The sequence below is a fragment of the Lissotriton helveticus genome, chromosome 1_1, assembly GCF_964261635.1.
Source record: "Lissotriton helveticus chromosome 1_1, aLisHel1.1, whole genome shotgun sequence".
Taxonomy (NCBI): domain Eukaryota; kingdom Metazoa; phylum Chordata; class Amphibia; order Caudata; family Salamandridae; genus Lissotriton; species Lissotriton helveticus.
Genome location: NC_136057.1, coordinates 411,515,036 through 411,534,047, shown reverse-complemented (window position 1 = coordinate 411,534,047; position 19,012 = coordinate 411,515,036). Strand labels below are relative to the sequence as shown.

General features: G+C 43.3%; 1 protein-coding gene across 1 annotated transcript in view; it reads right to left on the bottom strand.

Annotated features, from left to right (window-relative positions):
- FAR2 (fatty acyl-CoA reductase 2) overlaps nt 1–19,012 on the bottom strand; it is a 499,288-nt gene that overhangs the window by 112,479 nt on the left and 367,797 nt on the right. Inside the window, exons 5-6 of the mRNA XM_078673760.1 lie at nt 6,608–6,785; nt 4,442–4,486 (exon numbers count right to left, since the gene is read on the bottom strand). Coding sequence (XP_078529886.1) covers nt 4,442–4,486; nt 6,608–6,785 — 223 coding nt within the window. The remainder of the gene's footprint in view (nt 1–4,441; nt 4,487–6,607; nt 6,786–19,012) is intronic.

Here is a 19,012-nt window from a genome sequence, read left to right as displayed (position 1 = left end):
TAGCGCTCTGCCTGCTGACGTTGTATGAGAGGAAGAGCATGGTGCATGGCCGCAGACAATTCATGCCTTTAATGTTTGAAAGCATCAGGAAGCAGGAGGAAATGCTAACTTTAAACCATGAAAGAAAGAACACAAAGGTAATTGCGTCTAAATGATATGAACTCTTTGAGGCTTGTGTGTTTCCTGATGGTTAATGCTCCCACCAATCAAAATGGAAAGTCAAATTATGCTCTCCGAGGTCACTCTCTCCATGGTAACTCACGATTCAACTTTTAAAACAAAGTTTCAGTAATGTTACAGATACACCCTAATGAAGCAGGGTCCGTGGAGGCAGTGCAGGCCATTAGAGAACAGAGAACTTAAACATTGTGTTGATAATTAATCCGAACATTGTATTGTTTTGCAACGTTTATGTAGTGCTGACTGTCCCTATGTGGAGCACTGAAGCCTTTGCACACCTGGGCAGCAAGCGATGTCATGCAGGATGTGTGGGAGGAAGGGTGTTGCAATAAAAAAAAAAATCCTATCTGGGAAGCGTTTCCAACCCGTGTGTGATAACCACGAGGAGCGGTTGTTGTGTAATGGGATGCAGTGCCTAGCAATGTGATGGATGAATATGCATGGCAGATGGACGCTTACATATGTTAATCATTGACTAAAGGTGCTTGAGTAAGAACTAAGCACCCTTTTGATTCTGTTGAGTCCTCAGTGGACAAAGAAGTTATTTACCTCTGATGACATTGCTCTTTTGAATCTTCATCTTTGAACTCTCACAGCCATTGACTGAGACCCCAGAGTTTCCTTCCGATACAGTCATTCTGTTATGCTATACCTCTTATGCCCCAGCATATTGCAACGGTGGAATGCGATGGCAACTGGGTGTGGCGAGACCCAGAAAATAAGCAGCGTCATCTCGCCATACCCCTACAATTGATGGGGGAAAAGGGTATACATCAAAACTACTATTACGGAAAACAGACACGTGCTTCTTCTAAAGGATACTATTCACCCTTTATTCTTAGAGATGTTTTCTCTTTTAAAGATTGCCCAGCCATATCTACCAGTTTGGTTGGATGGACTATGGATAACTCAAAAGTAGAAGAAATGCTATGCCAAAATATACCTGCCAATCTCCCAAAGCTTTCAAGCAGGCATCTGAAATCTGGTAATTATGCTTCATAAACCTAAGACTCAGTGGCGTTTTTGTGTATCTCTTGCCAAGGAGTTTGTAATAAGAAAGCAGCAATGGCTACTATGCCTCTAGTAGAAAGGTGATTATTCCTTCAGACAGAGTCCTCTTGGCTGCCTCCTAGCACTCGTTGATAAATTACATCATGCATCTTATAATTGCATGCTTTGCCACATACATGACCATAAAAACACCTGCAAATGTAACAAAAAGCAGCCTGTATATTTCGAGATGTAATAACTTCCTTTCTTATTTGGGTCTGATCTGTGCAGCAACTTCACCTTTTGTGCATAGAAATGAAGGACAAGCACTGGCATAGCCAATAGGTCTCGCATTTGGGACCTTAAAAGTGTTTAGCCAATCAACAGATGGTGTTGTTGCACCAAGGATATTCTGCTGCATAACTAAATACTTATAGGGTCCAAAAAGCGAGACCCATTGGCTATGCCAATACTTGTTTGGTTTTTGTTGCTGTTTTGTTTAAGTTGCCAGATCTACAATAGCTGGACATGGTTTTTGTTAACAGGTCTTTGCATCAAATGAATTGGTTTTCATTGCTCTGAATGTTGTTTCCATTCTGGTTGTAGGAAGCAGTCATTCCCAGGGGTGTGGGGGCTGCCTAGCTGTGCGCATGCGCCAACATTTGCAAATGAGAAAAAGCATGATGCAGGCACAATTTACAAGTGTGGAGTGAGTGAGCCCCAGGCAGCATGACTCACTCACACAGGAGTTCATGCACTGCACCGGCATACTCAGCATGGTTTAAGGAAACTCGACCCACTTCCTCCCAGGCATCGAACATATATTTACCAAGAAACTCTGAGAAGAGCCTGCCTGCTACACTAACGGCTGGTGGTGTGTGTGCCTGGTGAAAGCGTGCACTGACAGCTGGTGGTGTGTGTGCCTGGTGAAAGCGTGCACGGACGGCTGGTGGTGTGTGTGCCCGGTGAAAGCGTGCACTGACGGCAGGTGGTGTGCGTGCCTGATGAAAGCATGCACGGACGGCTGGTGATGTGTGTGCCTGGTGGAAGCGTGCACTGACGGCTGGTGGTGTGCGTGCCTGGTGGAAGCGTGCACTGATGGCTGGTGGTGTGCGTGCCTGGTGGAAGCGTGCACTGATGGCTGGTGGCGATTGTGCCTGGTGAGAGCGTGCACTGACGGCTGGTGGTGTGTGTGCCCGGTGAAAGCGTGCACCGACAGCTGGTGGTGTGTGTGTGTGTCTGGTCAAAGCATGCACTGACGGCTGGTGGTGTGTGTGTGTCTGGTCAAAGCATGCACTGACGGCTGGTGGTGTGTACCTGGTGGAAGCATGCACCGACGGCTGGTAGTGTGTGACGGCTTGTAGTGTGTGTGCCTGGTGAAAGCATGCACTGATGGCTGGTGGTGTGTATGCTTGGTGGAAGCATGCACCGACGGCTGGTAGTGTGTGACGGCTGGTGGTGTGTGTGCCTGGTGGAAGCGTGCACTGACGGCTGGTGGTGTGTATGCCAGGTGGAAGCGTGCACTGACGGCTGGTGGTGTGTGTGCCTGCTGGAAGCATGCACTGACAGCTGGTGGTGTGTGTGCCTGGTGGAAGCATGCACTGACGGCTGGTAGTGTGTGACGGTTGGTAGTGTGTGATGGCTGGTGGTGTGTGTGCCTGGTGGAAACGTGCACTGATGGCTAGTGGTGTGTAAGCCTGGTGGAAGCGTGCACTGACGGCTGGTGGTGTGTGTGCCTGGTGGAAGCGTGCACTGACGGCTGGTGGTGTGTGAGCCTGGTGGAAGCATGCACTGACGGCTGGTGGTATGTGTGCCCGGTGAAAGCGAGCACTGATGCTGGTGGTATGTGTGACCGGTGAAAGTGTGCACTGTTGGCTGGAGGTGTGTGTGCCTGTTGAAAGTGCGCACCGACGGCTGGTGGTGTGTGTGCCTGGTGGAAGCGTGCACTGACGGCTGGTGGTGTGTGTGCCTGGTGAAAGCATGCACTGACGGCTGGTGATGTGTGTGCCTGGTGGAAGCGTGCACTGACGGCTTGTGGTGTGTGCCTGGTAGAAGCATGCACTCATGGCTGGTTGTGTGTGTGCCTGGTGGAAGCGTGCACTGATGACTGGTGGTGTATGTGCCTGGTGGAAGTTTGCACTGTGGCTGGTGGTGTGTGCGCCCGGTGAAAGCGTGCACTGACGGCTGGTGGTGTGTGTGCCTGATGGAAGCGTGCACTGATGGCTGGTGGTGTGTGTGCCTGGTGGAAGCGTACACTGATGGCTGGTGGTGTGTGTGCCTGGTGGAAGCGTACACTGATGGCTGGTGGTGTGTGTGCCTGTTGAAAGCATGCACGGACGGCTGGTGGTGCGGGTCCCTGGTGCAAGCGTGCACAGACGGCTGGTGGTGCGTGTGCCCAGTGAAAGTATTCACCGACGGCTGGTGGTATGTGTGTGCCTGGTGGAAGCATGCACTGACGGCTGGTGGTGTGTGTGCCTGGTAGAAGCGTGAACTGACGACTGATGGTGTGTGTGCCTGGTGGAAGGAGGAGCATTCACAGTGATAGAAGACACTGATGAAGGGGAGGGGGAGTGCGAGCAGAGGAGCATGATTCACAGCTAGAAGACACAAATGAAGCTGACCAGGAGGGAGGGGAAAAAGGAGGGGGGTAGTGCAAGCAGAGGAGTCTGATTACAGCAATAAAAACACAGATGGCAGCTGTGCACGTACACGAGTTCGTGAACGCAAGCTGTAGGCCAGCAAAAGCCTCTGGTGGCACTTTTAAAAGCCACTTACTAAATGTCTCGAAGAGACAGCATGCATTGTCTCAGGCGAGACCTAATAGAAACTAGCACTGAAATGGATTGTTTTTTAAATGAAATTCATGCTAAGGCATTATGAAGGAGAGAAGACCCGGTGAGAATATAGTTCTAAGGATTTCTCCTTAGAGATGATGAACATACTACTGGCCCAGGTCCCAATGTACTACAACAGCAGCATCCCTTTCTCTGTTCTAAAACCTAGTGTAAAAGTCTCATTACCTGTGGGATCAGTTACTAGCTGCATCGGGACCATTGACCAGCAACTGTACTGCGTTACATAATAATTTTAGAACTTTAGCTTAGGATCCCTTAGACTAAACCAAAAAAACTGTTTGATAGAAATTTTGCCTTTGTGGATTTAAAAGTATAAGGAGTCACAGCAAAACGTGGCATTTATTTCAATGTTGATTTACATATTTGAAAAATACTCCACTCGGCCTAATACAAGTCTCCAATGAACAGGTACATACCGCAATAAAAATTCCACTTGGTCCATTAAAATTATCAATCCAACCCTGGAAGAAAAAACAGGTATTTATTAATGAATAAATATCTATGTACATTGACAAATCTACAGTTAAACACATAAATAAAGCATGTATACACTTACACAAAATCAAACAAAGGATGCCTCAATTGACACTAACTCAAATGTTCTAGTCCCTTAGGTCTGCTTGTCCTTTGTGCCACTTTGTGCCACACTAAAGTATTTAACTCATTATAACATTCAATGAAGTCCTGACTGAGGGTGATGTCTTTAATGTTTGGTGGGAGTTGGTTAAAGGCACTTTAGTAAGCTCTACTCTGAAAATTCACATGGTCCCCAAATGCTCATCATGAATGCCTATGTATTTCGAACTCCAATGTGCTGGGGAAATTGTTGTAGGAGATAATCGTGAGGGCCCAAGCCTTTTGTTGGAGTAAGGCCCTCTGGGAAGATACCATAACCAGGATAAGGTCAAGGGTTTAAGGGTAGATTGTCAGATCAGGAAGCCCACCTTGAAGAGGTGTGTCTTCAGCTTGGTTCTGTGAAGTTAGCCTTTCAGGGAACAGCAGACTATCAGGAATGAAACATTAGTTTGATTGTTTGATGTATTACTTTTTAATCTGGTGTACATAATGCCACTAGATATGCAATTGCTTTAACCAAATAAAATTGGCTTTCATTTTATTAACTGAATGATGACAAGCTGATTGGACATATCAATGCAAATTACACACATTGTAGCAGCATGTGCCTAATCTTATTTTATTCAATTTCCCAAATTACCTGTTTAATAATGTTGTACAAATGCCATTCTGCCCCAATGACCTTCCTCCATTAATAACAGTAATCTGAAATACAGCTGCACACCTTGGCAAGGAAATTTTAAGTAAAAGTTATTTCCTTGCAATCCTAGGTATCTACCTGAGACCCCACACATGCACAGAGATACCCAATAATGAATGTTAATGAGGATCCTTTGAGGATAGCATTTTAACCAATGTGTATTTCATGTAAGCCCCCAGGTAGGCCGCTAATATATAGGGCACATTACATGTTGGTGCTAAAGTGTTCCCACAGTGAAAGACTCAAAGGATAGTTCACTGCGTAGGCCTTGGCAGACTTTTTTTAAGAACAGGCCTAGATGTGATTAACATCTTTATTACTATCTTCACTAGTAAAAATGCAAGAATATCATTTAAAAACAATAGCCTTCCTCTGAGTTTAGGATGAGCAAATGAGTGTAAACAGCTGACCACATAGCAAGGATTAGCCTGCCCTGATGAGCTAAAGAACTTACCAGAAGGAACTTTCCCATCAGTTACAGACTAAGAATATTATTTACAGTTTGGCAAATGGGATGCTCTGTCAAAACATGGAAGGTATGCCGTCTGCCATGTTGCAAGTGCCATAGATGATAATGCACTTGTAATATGGTGGATGAAACATCTGCCACATTTGTGAAGGAGTACCCTGCCCACTGAAATCTATATTAGGTCCAATGTCTGAAGTTGACATCTAACTGGGACAAACAACTTTGCGTATTCTATCTCCACTTCATTGCAGTCGGTTTAAAGTTATGCTTAATTTCCCGTCCACCATGATCTAGTGTTTTTTAATGGCGTTAAAAACTAAAATATGAATATCTCCATTTTGTTTTAACCTATTTTAATGATATTCGTGTCTTTTTGCTAATTAAGGTTTTCTCTATTTTATTGATTTTAGTGTGATGTTTTCCTGATTTTAAAATAGATATCAATGCTTGAAATTAGTACATACTTCTCTGTGGGTGGCCGGCTGCTTGTAACATAACTACCAGGGGTGGAGCAGAGACTCTTTCAAAACTATATTGAAATTGTCATATTCTGTTTATTGACCTGATCGGGGTTTGCACCCTCCCAAATTATTAACCCAATTTCTGCTACCTGAAATACTTGAACCATTATAGCTCAAATGTTTGTGTCAATGTGGAATGCGCATGCAGACAGTAAACAACCTGGTAAGATATGTCACAGTCAACTTTGTTGTGCACACCCAACTCTCCAGTAAAAATTGTACAGAAAGGAGCTTGCATCACAAGTGGGTTTCTGAAGCTAGTGAAAACATTAGGATAAATACATGCCTATACAAAGTAATGGCAAATCATACTTACTGCAAAGGGCTCCTGCCAGCTGGCTCCTACTATGGACGGTCTAACAATGGCAATTGGAATACTACTGCTTTCTTGTTGAACCACACATTCTGCCAAGGCTTTGGTATAGGTGTACGTGTTGGGCCACTCTCCAATAACCTTAGGTGTGATTTCACGAATTATAGAATCATCCATCCAACTAAAAAACAAGAATACAGATAAACATGGTTGAATAAAACACATCTTGGAATAAGCCAAACGTTGGACTGGAGCCAGAGAGTGTAGGAGGGCCCTGAGAATTAATGGGAGCAGATCTTGTCTGCCTAAATTTGCGTATCTAAATCAAAAGAGGTATTATGAATGCTGGTCTTTGTTCTGTCAAATATTTCTGTACCCCCTCAGAAAGCAGAGGCTGACAATGCTCTTGTCTTCCTGGTCATAGAGGCCATACCATTGTCATCTGAAGAGCAGGGTTATTCTGAGTCACAATTCACTTTGGCTGAGACAGCATAAAGTACATTTTTATAAAGTTGGTTTCCCACTAAAGTTATCAAAAATATGATTTTACAACTACATTATATTTTGAAACTGAGTGAAAAGTAATAGAATCGCTTTGCTGGCATTGTCCCAGGCAAAGATGGAAATTAAGAGGTTTATTTTTATGTATCCTATTCTTAAAGTAGAATCTAGCGGACTCTACACAGTGAAAACAGATTTTGGACATTTAGTAACTGAGAAGACACATTAGTCCCAGCATGATGGGCTTACAAGGCACATTTAAGGGTTATTTATAATATATACGAATATCTTTCCTACGTGGCAAAGGCACCTTTCCTTTCCTTGTGTTGATGCACTGCTTTTGAACTATAGCTCAGCCAGCACAAAGTGTGGCTTCTGGAAGCCATGCATTTTTTTAAATATATGTGGGTTTGTAAATACACCCTATATATCACATGTGATATTTAATATTCTTGCCATACTTGCATTTTCTTCACTATCTACTATGGCCTTCCAGGAAATTTAAATAAGGCAATTAGGTAAATTAGCTACATCCTGTGCATAGTACATGTTTTACGGGGAAACACAGGTGTTATTGTACTGTTTATCAGTGGTATTGCACACAGAGTAGCAAAGACCCCAAAACTCAAAAAGAAAAAATAGGGGAGTGGGCCATGATAAATTATGCATTTTCTTACACCCTTGAGCAATATTTCAAGAGGTTAGCTGTGCCATAATATAGCAAAGTGCCTTTTGATAACCATGAACAAAATCTTGAGTCCTAGAAACTAAATTTTCAGAGCAATGTAGAATGAGACAAAAAGTGCTGGAAGAAAAAAGTGCAAACAAGAATGAATCAATCTAAGGATCTTTGGTCTGAATGTATCAATATTAGGAATAGTGATTACCAAAATGCGATTAACTGCGAATCGCAATTAGGTAATCGGTATTCCTATGTATGAAACTCAGAGTTTCCTTTAGCAATACCAATCGCAATTCAACCTACCTCATGAATATTAATGAGGTAGGTAGCAATTTATGACCCAAACATGCTGCTTCCTAATACCGAATCAGTATGTACTCGCAATTCCAAGCTGCGATTCGGTAACATGTTACAGAATAGCAATTTGGAAATTATACATGCCAAAATGCATTTTTACGGTCGCAAGCGGCCCGATTTTGCAAATCAGAAAAATGCTTGGTACATCTGGCCTTTTGTGCTCTATTTGTTATTAATACTTTAAATCATACCTGGCCTTTAGTGCTACCTTTCATTCTCAATACTATGTACTTATTTATGTAGCATTGATCTGTAGGACAAAGTACACCTAAAACACAAAACAATTGTAGGTTGCAACTGAAACATTCTGAAAATGTTGCATAGAATATATTAAACATCAAAACTTTTAGTAACTAAATGAAAAAATGTAGGGTGCATAAAGAAATTAGCCTTAGGAAATAAGGATTAGTTCATGTGAGAATAGAAAATATGCATGTATGGCAGTTTCCTGAAAGAAAGGAAGCTTGGTTGGGGTCTTAGCAGGCTATGAAGGGCAATTGAGAGGAAGAAGGTTACATTTGTGTACCACTATTTCAGTGCTATAGGAATTTTGGAAATTACTGTTATTATTATTCCCCTTCATTTATATTGCTCCCCAAATCTCTTCCAGGAGAGTTTTGGAAACAACTGTTAATACTGCACCTCTAAATCCCTTCCAGAGTTTTTCAGTTTAGTTGCAAGTAGTATCCCTGCAATGAGACAAGTGGAAATATTTACTGTCCTCCAGTGATGAAATGGACCTCATGTTACTTTTAATTCTGCCTCTCTCATCTGCATGCTAGCCCTGGTGCTCTCATTTTGAGGCTTGAACTGTAGGCAGGAGTCTTAATACTGTGGGGCGCGCCCCCTGAGGTTCTGTGGCTGCATTACCGTGAGGTGGGGGCGCAACTGCCTCAGTAAGCACTTGTAAATTAAGTTGGCCTGGAAACGCGACTTTGTTTATTTGTTGCATTTCCAGGACGTCTTCATTTACATTAAACAATAGAAGTTAGGGTTGCCACATTTCACAGAGAAAAATACCAGCCATCAGCTCACATTTTATGATTCTGCAAATTCCGAGACATGGTAAAGTAGAACTTTATATGAACTGGTCTGTATTCATTCTTAACATGGCTTTTCTGTCTTTGTCTACATTAATCAACAGTCAGGGATCATTAGGGCATCTATAGAATGCATTTTAATGTGCTTATTATAACAGTTTCTGTTTAAAGTATGCACCAATATCGAAAAAAAAATACTGGCTTAGACATGGATAGAAACAACAAAATATTCTATAAGTATTTTGGTGTTTTTTCACCTTCATGGCAACTGCATATGAAATAATGCACACACCTTAAATGAAAAATACATGCAAATTAAACTATTTGGTGGCATATTCACTATCTTACATTATGAAACAATAATTGGTAATGTGATCACTGCAGATGTCTGTTTGTGAAACAGAATAGAATTACCTTGGTGCAGTGCAAAATAGTGACTAGTGTATTCAAAGTGCTATGATGTCCCACCAAGTAACAAAGCACTGATTATTTAAGTCATTATTTTAAAATTGTATTAAACACAATATAAGATAGGCTATCACACAATGATTTAGTATATGATGAAATGGGCACTTTCTAAGAATGCATATTAGTTATAGCTAAGTAGACTGTACCTAGTGCAAAGTGATAACCCAGCATAAAGAGGAGTGGAGCAAAATCCATGGATAGCATCAAAGGGATGGCCTAAAGAAGGGAGGCTAATGTGGGGTCTAATCTTTACTTTTACAAATGGATAGACAGCTTCACCACTTCCTCAAAGAGATGCTCTGAAGAAGGCGTTGAGAAATGCAGACTTTTTTTTTAAAGTGCCATAACATAACATGTGAATTTTTAAAGATCATGATCACCCACGGGTATCTTGACCCTGAATAATAGATGTTCATTGTTACCCAAATCAATGGTACTAATCACTGCTATTAGTGCAGCAGGTGCATTTGCACTGGGTCAATGGTGTGAGGGACCGCTGCACCCTAATTAAGGAAATGCTACTAGCAAAAAGGGATTGTGGGATGGTGACCTCTTGCTGCACAGGGAACATGTCCCAAGAAACAAGGGTGTGAGATGTGAGTCTTTTCCCCAATTTTTGACACAAAGGCGCAGACAGCCTGCTTTGGGCCTCAGGCCTAGGAGTGATGGCTCAAATAGAATGGGCAGAAGAGTAGTGGCACCGGGCCCAGGGGTGTGAGGTCCCCAACAAATCCCTATTATGTCCTTGCTTGTATTATGGCTCAATGCACCCTTGCTATACCAGTGTTGCTTTGGGAATTAAACCATTGCCCCAAGACAGGAGAACAATGAAGCAGAGCAGAACACAGGAGTCTATAGCAGAATGTAGTGGAATCATAAAAGTTCAGGAAGAGAATTGAAATGGAAGAATTTTTTTTTAAAGGCAGAGCAAAGTTAGTTATTGACTGCTGTTGCTGTGCTGAATAGTGGGTTAGGTCGTTAATAACTGCTTTTTGTATTACATGGGGAAAGAGTGTCATTACTATTATGCTGTTGGCAATAGGTGTATAATTATTAGCAGCTTAAGTTGACTTTCAATAAGCAGCTTAACCTGACCTGCAGAGCTTACACTACCAATGCTGTATGGGGAAAGGTGTAATGCAGCGTGGACTATTTTCAAATGGAAGGACGAGAATAGTAATAGATACAAATAACCAATCTTTCCCTTTCATGAGCTTTCAATTTTTTCTAAGGGTATTTTGTAGACCCATGTGGCACTCATTGTACCCCGCATAGCTCTGCAATGGACCCGCAAATCCCTATAACCTAGCTTCAATGAGTGAAGCTTGCAGGTTGAGAATGTGCAGAGGATCCATTCATTTTCCTGAACATCAGAAGATGGGTTATATTAGGTTGAATCTGTAGCAACTGTCCCCATAATCTTTGCCTTTTAAATTTATCTCTGGTTGGTGAGCAGGCACAGGAGGTGAACTCTTTTGTTTCTGGTTTTCAAAGGTGTTCTGTACAAATCTCTTCATTGATCAACTTTGGACATACAGCTTCTTTTTCAGGTACTTGTACTGAATATATAAAAAAAAAAAAAATATATATATATATATATATATATATATATATATATCTATCTATATATATATATATATATATATATATATATATATATATATATATATCTATCTATCTATATATCTATATAGCAGCACGAGTCCACTTCATCCAGTTGAAAAAATGGCAAGCACACTGGTGTCCGATTTCCAATATTGTTTATTGCAAACCCCCTTCACCCAGACAGACGCGTTTCGCTCTACTAGCTTCGTAAAATAAAAAAATAAAAATATATATATATATATATATATATATATATATATATATATATATATATATATATAGATCTATATATCTAGATCTATATATCTAGATCTATATATCTAGATCTATATATCTAGATCTATATATCTAGATCTATATATCTAGATCTATATATCTAGATCTATATATCTAGATCTATATATCTATATCTATATATCTATATCTATATATCTATATCTATATATCTATATCTATATATCTATATCTATATATCTATATCTATATCTATATATCTATATATATATATATATATATATATCCCCTCGCTCCTCTCGCCCCTTCAAACAGCGCACTTAAAAGGCGGGTGCCTTTAGACGCAGCGGTGCAAGCCGCGTATATATCACGCTCCGTTTCACACCAATCCAGGTATAGAAATAGGCACTCACGGGGTTATACTGCCATCAACATAGGTTTATTTCCGTCATTTTCGGCACAAAACATGGAAAAACGACGCGTTTCGGCTACGCCATAATCTTGTATTTCATCAATTAGACGCCATTGAAGCATACCATTTTAAGTTCAGTTCATTGTGGTCACATGATTGGAACATTATGAAAATCATAGAAGGACTAACAAATTCATTGTATGGCAGCCATCTTAACACTGTGCAATGCAACTTTATCAGTCAATCCTAACGGTGACAGTTACATGATTCTACAAGTTTATTACTCGTTTTCATCCATGTTTATCTGCCCGACTACGAAAGCCCCTGAATTATTTATTGTTCATAGGACAAACTACATTTTGCCGTGTATCGGCGAAAGTTCGCTAGCACTTGTACATGATTTAGCCGTGTATCGGGAGGCCCTACTACTTAACCATCATTCGTTAACCAACAAAGGCTTGGCTAAGCAATAGATATTGTCTGTGCTGAGGGACTGGTCTCTCCCTGTGAAGCGCTCAGTCCAGTAAAACTGCCGTGTGTAGAAGAGCCTAGGACAACTAATGGGTGATGTGTGTGGCATGGGACTGCCCTCTCCATGATGTACTGTGTTCAGGGCTTTTCATGGAGAGGTCCTCCCAGCAAGGCACATAAGCTTCATTATGCAGTGAAACACCTAGTACAGACAGTGTTCACTTTGTGCAGACTTGTTGAATGATACACGGGTTCCCATTACACTTATAACCCATTATGAGGCCAGGTCCGTACTATATACTGCTGAAACCCCTTTATGTAGGCAACACCTGCTATCCAGTGAGTTCCTCCTGTACTGAACTCTTCACAAAGAGACCGGTCCCTCATCAGACATCACCCATCAATTGGGCAGGTTCCTTCTATGTACAGTTTTCACACAGCATCAACCTCTTTCTAAACATATCAGTCCTGACAGCATTAAAGAACTTACTACTTCAACACCATGGACAGTTATAAAACAAGCATTTGCAATGCGATAGGTCTCGCAGTTGTGAGAGTTTGAGCTATTGGCATTGTAAATGGCAATGCCTTTTATTTACGTGTTGGTTTTTAAAACATAACTAAAGGGCATTGTCATTTACAATGCCAATAGCTTAAACTCTTGCAAATGCAAGACCTATTGCATTGCAAATGCTTGTTAGAAAAGCCATGTCCCATTCCAGTAATACCAGTGACGCCGGGATCCGAAGCCAGTCAGGTTGGCACCGGTCCCAGTAGAAAGCTCGTCTAGACTTCAAGTCAGTCAGCTTGGCACAGGTCCAAAAGAAAGCTACTCTACATGCTACCCATGGTGCAACCTGTATCTGGGAAATGCGCTAGGCGGGTCTGCGCAGGAGGTATTTGCTGTTAATCAGTTAGTCTGGGCTGTTTCTTAATAACTGCTGCGTTGGCATTGGGAGGGTGACAGCAGGTGGGCGCGGGGGAGGTCTTCTATTTCCAGCCAAAGTGAAAATGCCACAGGAATCATTAATTGACTTCCACTTTCGTTTGTGCTTTCCGGGACACGCCACTGAATAACTAATACCAGAGTTGTCATAGGCTGGGCAGACCCAAAGTGTGTGTCCCATCCCTCCAACTCAAACGAATCAATGATAGATACACAGACATGTTTGTAATACATCATAATCATAACAAAAGCCTTTAACTATTTAAGCATAAAAGCATAATTGTATATCACATGCCAGCCCTGTTGCCCAACCCAGCTCACCTGTCTTAACACTTGGCATCTGTTTAAGAATATCAACACTCTGTATTTACAGCAATGTTACATGTTGTTCTCTGAAAGATCTCATAGCACTCAGGCAGAAAATACTTCCATTCTACAGAGACCACACGTGACATCACCTGCAGGTCTGGTCCCATCAGCGTGGAAACAGGCTATGGTGATCCCCCTGCTGAAGAAGCCTGGCCTCGATCCTGAGGCGTTGGTCAATTATAGACCAATTTCTCTCTTGCCTGCCCTGATGAAAATTTTGGAGAAGCACATTCATACGGTGCTCTCCAATTTTCTGGAATCGCATGAGCTCTTGCATGCCTCCCAATCGGGCTTCCGCCCCAATCTCAGCACAGAGACAGCACTCCTGGAGGTGTCGGAAGACATCAAAGGAGTTCTGGACTCGGGTGGCAAGGCCATGCTGGTCATGCTGGACCTCTCGGCGGCTTTTGACACCGTCCCCCATGATGGCCTTCTCTCTAGACTCCACGAGATAGGCCTCAGGGGGACGGTGCTCAGCTGGTTTTCATCGTTTCTAGCCGACCGCCGACAAACGATCTGGGCCCCCCCGGACTCTGCTGTGATGCCGCCACTGGGTGTTGGGGTCCCCCAGGGCTCTATTTTGAGCCCGACCCTCTTTAACATCTTTATGACCCCTTTGGCGGCACTGGCGGAGGCTTTTGGGGCCCGGATCGTGTCCTATGCCGACGACACACAGCTCCTCTTCTCCTGCGAGAGGGGAGGAGATTTCAATGGAGAGAGCATCCGGGATTGCCTTGGGGCTGTCTTCAGATGGTTTCATCTGAGTGGCCTCAAGTGCAATTCCGAGAAGTCTGAGGTGCTCTTCTTTGGGTGTACGTCGGACCCTGACTGGCATGGCTGGTGGCCTATCAACATGTTTCCACCTTCCTCCCCATCTTTAGTTGCCAAGAATCTGGGGGTCAACATGGACAAGGGCTTGACGATGAGAGCCCAGATTATGGGGGTGACGGGCACCTGTTTCGGTCTCCTTAAGGTACTAAGGAAGTTTCTACCCCTTTTGTCGGAAGAACACCGGAAACTGACTGTGCAGGCTCTGATCGGGTCCAGGCTGGACTATGCCAATGTCCTCTACCTGGGCCTGCCGGAGTATCTGCTACAGCGCCTCCAGGTGACGCAGAACGCTGCGGCAAGAGCCATTTATGGCTTAAATAGGCAAGCCAGTGTGGCGGGTCTCTTGCAGGCCTTACACTGGCTGCCTATCCGTAAGCGCATTATTTTCAAGACGCTGACTCTGGCCTATAAGGCCCTTCACTCTGGAGGCGCAAAGTACCTTCAAAGGAGACTGTCCTTTTACCACCCGGCCCGGGCTCTCAGATCGGAGTCACAGTTCCTGGCTGTGGTGCCACGCGTGGAAAGAGCTCGTATCGGAGGTCGCTCCTTTGGACTGCGGGCACCTCAGCTGTGGAACTCTCTGCCGCTGACACTCCGGGGCGCTACCAGCCTGTTGGCTTTTAGGAAGGGTCTAAAGACCTGGTTGTTTACTCTATAGGCCTTTCTTCCCCTTTTTTATTACTGCATTCCCTTCTCTGTTTTTATTGCCGTGTTATGTTATTCTGCCGTAGGTCTCGTTGTTAAAGCGCCGGGATACTCTTTTTGAGTCGCCGCGCGCTATATAAAAAAGAAATATAACATAACATATAACATAACATAACATACCCGAGGACAGATCCTCTACCTCTGAACCACTGGGAACCTGCCCTGGCCTGCACCTCCAAACTCCAGGCCACTAAAAGTGGGCTACACAACGCTGGGGCGACAACCCTGTGTCCAATACTCTAGAACTGTGAACCCATGCCCCATACACAAAAGGGCAACCAGGTGAACAAAGAAGAAAATAGGGAAAACGCTTTGGGGTCCTACTGGGAAATCCAAAGATTTTGGAGTAGTTGCCTCACCCACTAAATAGTGGCATGCTTCATTATCGGCACCTAGACAATCCCTGGTACGGTAGTACCACCAGGGTGGACTAAACCACGAATGGGATTTGTTATATAAGGTATCTTTCTGGATAATGTTGAAAGAAGAGTCTTAAAAATGACCCAGGTATACCCAAAAATAACGACCATTTATTAAGAGGTTACCATAGGCATATTTAAAAACAAATACAGGGTTCTAATTGAGCATTATTTTCTCAATGACCCCTGATTTATGCCAAGCATGCCCCCAAACTAGTGTTAAGGTCCCTGCAAAATGATGATTGTGATCTGTCACCTCACTGCTGTCCCACACAGAAATTAAAAAGCCACTAAAAAAGCAGAAATACATGTTGCTGTGCAGTAGAAGGCCCTTTGCAAAGGTTGACTGGTCACCTTTCTGTTGCTTGTTTGCTATATTTGGACTTTAAACTGGCAATAATGTGGTGCCACCAATAAACAGGCAGTATTAACAAGTGTAAAAATGACAAAATAATGAAGTAATACTCATAGAGTGGAAAAGTGGGCGCCATTGCAGGAAAGCATGCTGTGCGTGCAATAGGAGAAATGAGTTTAAGAAAATAGTGTTCACAGACTGTAAATTAAACATATTCTGTAACAACACAAGTAGCTCTGGCACTTATGTCCATTCGGGCACCTTTCTGACTTTTTTTCAAGTTCTGTCGATGTGTTTTTGGTCCAGTCCTAACACTGTTCCTTTTTCACTCAGGTTTAGTCCCATTTCATCTCTTTTCTGGATTTGTTCTAGCTCAGCTAAAACGTCACTTCCAGTGCTTGCTGTGGAGCACAGACCAAGCACAGATTGATTCCACTGAATCAGTGCCTATCCACTGCTCCTCACATGATTGAGGTGATATTCTTTCCTCCCTTTGACTCTTGCTGCTCTCTCTATAGTGCTTTTTTCTTGTTTCATAATGCTGCACACCATTGCGACTCTTTCCCATTCACAAGGCAACTCAGCAGTCACTTTCACGATTCAGCCACCCGTGGGGTCTTGTTGCAGCCATGTTTAATTTTAGCACAAAGCAATGGCTGCTGACAGCATCACGCTATTGAGGCGCTCCACTCCTACACAGCTCCCCAGGCTGTAGGGTTGACTCAAGGAGCGCTCCCAAGTCCCAGTCCCAAATGAGATCCCAGACACTTTTTTTTAATATCTTATTTTCTGAGTGTGTTTTTAGAGCATAAGTCATGAATGTGTACACCTTCACACAAAAGCTAAAGCGTGAAATGTACTTTTGAATAATCATGGGTTATTCCTTTGTATTCGTCCTTGTGACACGCTGTTTATAGTAATAGTGATTATTCACATGGTGCAGATTGCCTCAAAGCTTCAGTATTTCGTGTTGTTACTCAACTCGGTGGTACGAGTGTTCTCGACCCTGGAAGGATTACAGGTTGAGGTGGCCTTGTCTGAATGAAACATCTGGCATCTTGCTCAAGAAAATCTGTGCTTTGGGAGCTCAACCCACTGAGCCAGTTTAGCTACTTGTAATACAGCTTGTTCTTGGCTACAGTTCTTGTTTAACAACAATCACTAACCGCTGTGCCGCAGTGCCAGCATTCCTTGTGCCCGCCAAAGGCTGTTTTGCTTTTTAATGGGGGACCCATTGCCTCATTAAGACCCTTATACAGGTTGAGGGTAATGCGTAATCACGTCAGCAGTAAAGCATGAGTTGCACTGGGTTTCCAGATTGTTATGCATGTGAGTAAGCATTCCAGTTTCTGTATCCCTGTTTGACTGTGTGTCTTTGAGTATATCTAAAGACCACGATTTATTAAACTATACAGGGGGGAGAGAGGGGGGGGCATTTCGGATGCCACTGCTCCCTACATTGTTGTATATGTTAATATCGCAATGGATACTCGGCCTTTCCAATATCTTTCCCACAGACACTGTCCTCACCGTAAATCTTGATCACACACCTCTGAGAATCTGGAGCCACGCGGCCCCACTAACTCTACGCAAGCGGGGGAGGGAGGGGTATCTGCCGCTAAGGAACAGGCACTTGCCTCGGTGGATGGGGACACGTCACGTATATTTGGGATTAATATTGAAATTGAAAGCTTCAGTGCTATTTCTACAGGTAGCGCAGCCGGCTACATTTCCCGCAAGACGTGTGTGTGAATTTCTTCACCTTGTTTTTATTGACCGAAGAGAAGTAGAGTAATAAGGAAACGTAAATCTTTTTAAGCTGCTCGCTGTCAATCGGGTATTAATTGCGAACATATCAATCCGACGCATTACAAGTTGTACCGTGTTTACATTTTTAAATATCATCCTAGAACATGTTGTGATAAGTGTCTACATTAAAAACAAGCAAACTCACCGCCGCAGCCCGGCTTCAACAGGAAGCCAGGCAACCTTTGTTGGGACGGGGGCGGGGCCGGACAAAAACAGGAAGCAGGCGCTCCTGTGCCCGCCGGAGGATTTCCGTGTTAGCTAGCGGGGCCCCCGTGCTCGTGGAGAGCCCCGCGGCCCCCGCCTGTTAACCGGAATGACCCGCTGGCTGCCGAGGGACACGCAAGAAGAACCTGGTCAGTGGGGTGTGTGGGGGATGTGTGCGCGCGTGTGTGTGCGCACGTGTGTGTATGCGTGTGTATGTATGAGTGTGTGTGTGTTAAAATAGCACGATGACTGGTTGGGGGGGGAGGTGGTGTGTAGGCGAGTGTCTGCCTGCCTGTTTGTCTGTTTGTCTGTATGCACGCGAAAGCAAGCGAAACAGCGCGCAAGCAGCCAGCAGCAAAGGCGCGCTCACGAGGAGAAATCTGAGACAGCAGAGGCTCGTGGCCGAAAGCTGTCTCAGATTCCCCCGAAAGTAACAGCTATAGGTCCTGAGCTAGACAGCACATGCTACGCATGCGCAGCTCTACGCTCGACCTAAAAAAGGAATTAATATTTCTTCTTATTTAAATGTTTATCATATTTTCAATTTGTTCAACTTCATGTAAAATACCTCCTGAACAGTAGAAGAGAAAGAAGAACAGGCATGCATACTGTTATCAAACAATAGAAAGTACAACTCAAAAACGTGGAGCAAAAAATGAAAAGAACAAAAAAGAATATTTGAAAAGAGCAGTTAGAATACGACAGAAAGAGTTTGAAAATACTATTGTAGGGATTGCTTTTGCTGGAAAAAGGAAGTTGTTTATTCTCATTCTCAAACAAATGAGAACTTTAGACAGGTTGTTGCCATGCCTAAAAAAGAGCTGTTGTCAAAAACAGGAAATCTATAAGTCAATGTTTTGCAGCATGTTGAGGGGGAAGGGAAACACTTTCAGTACGGAGGCATATTTTAATGAAGAAAGCTACTTTCAAACCAATAGCTATTGTTTGCTGTTGATACAGATAGTCGATCCTATGAAGTAAAACAAGGTACAGCAATGCC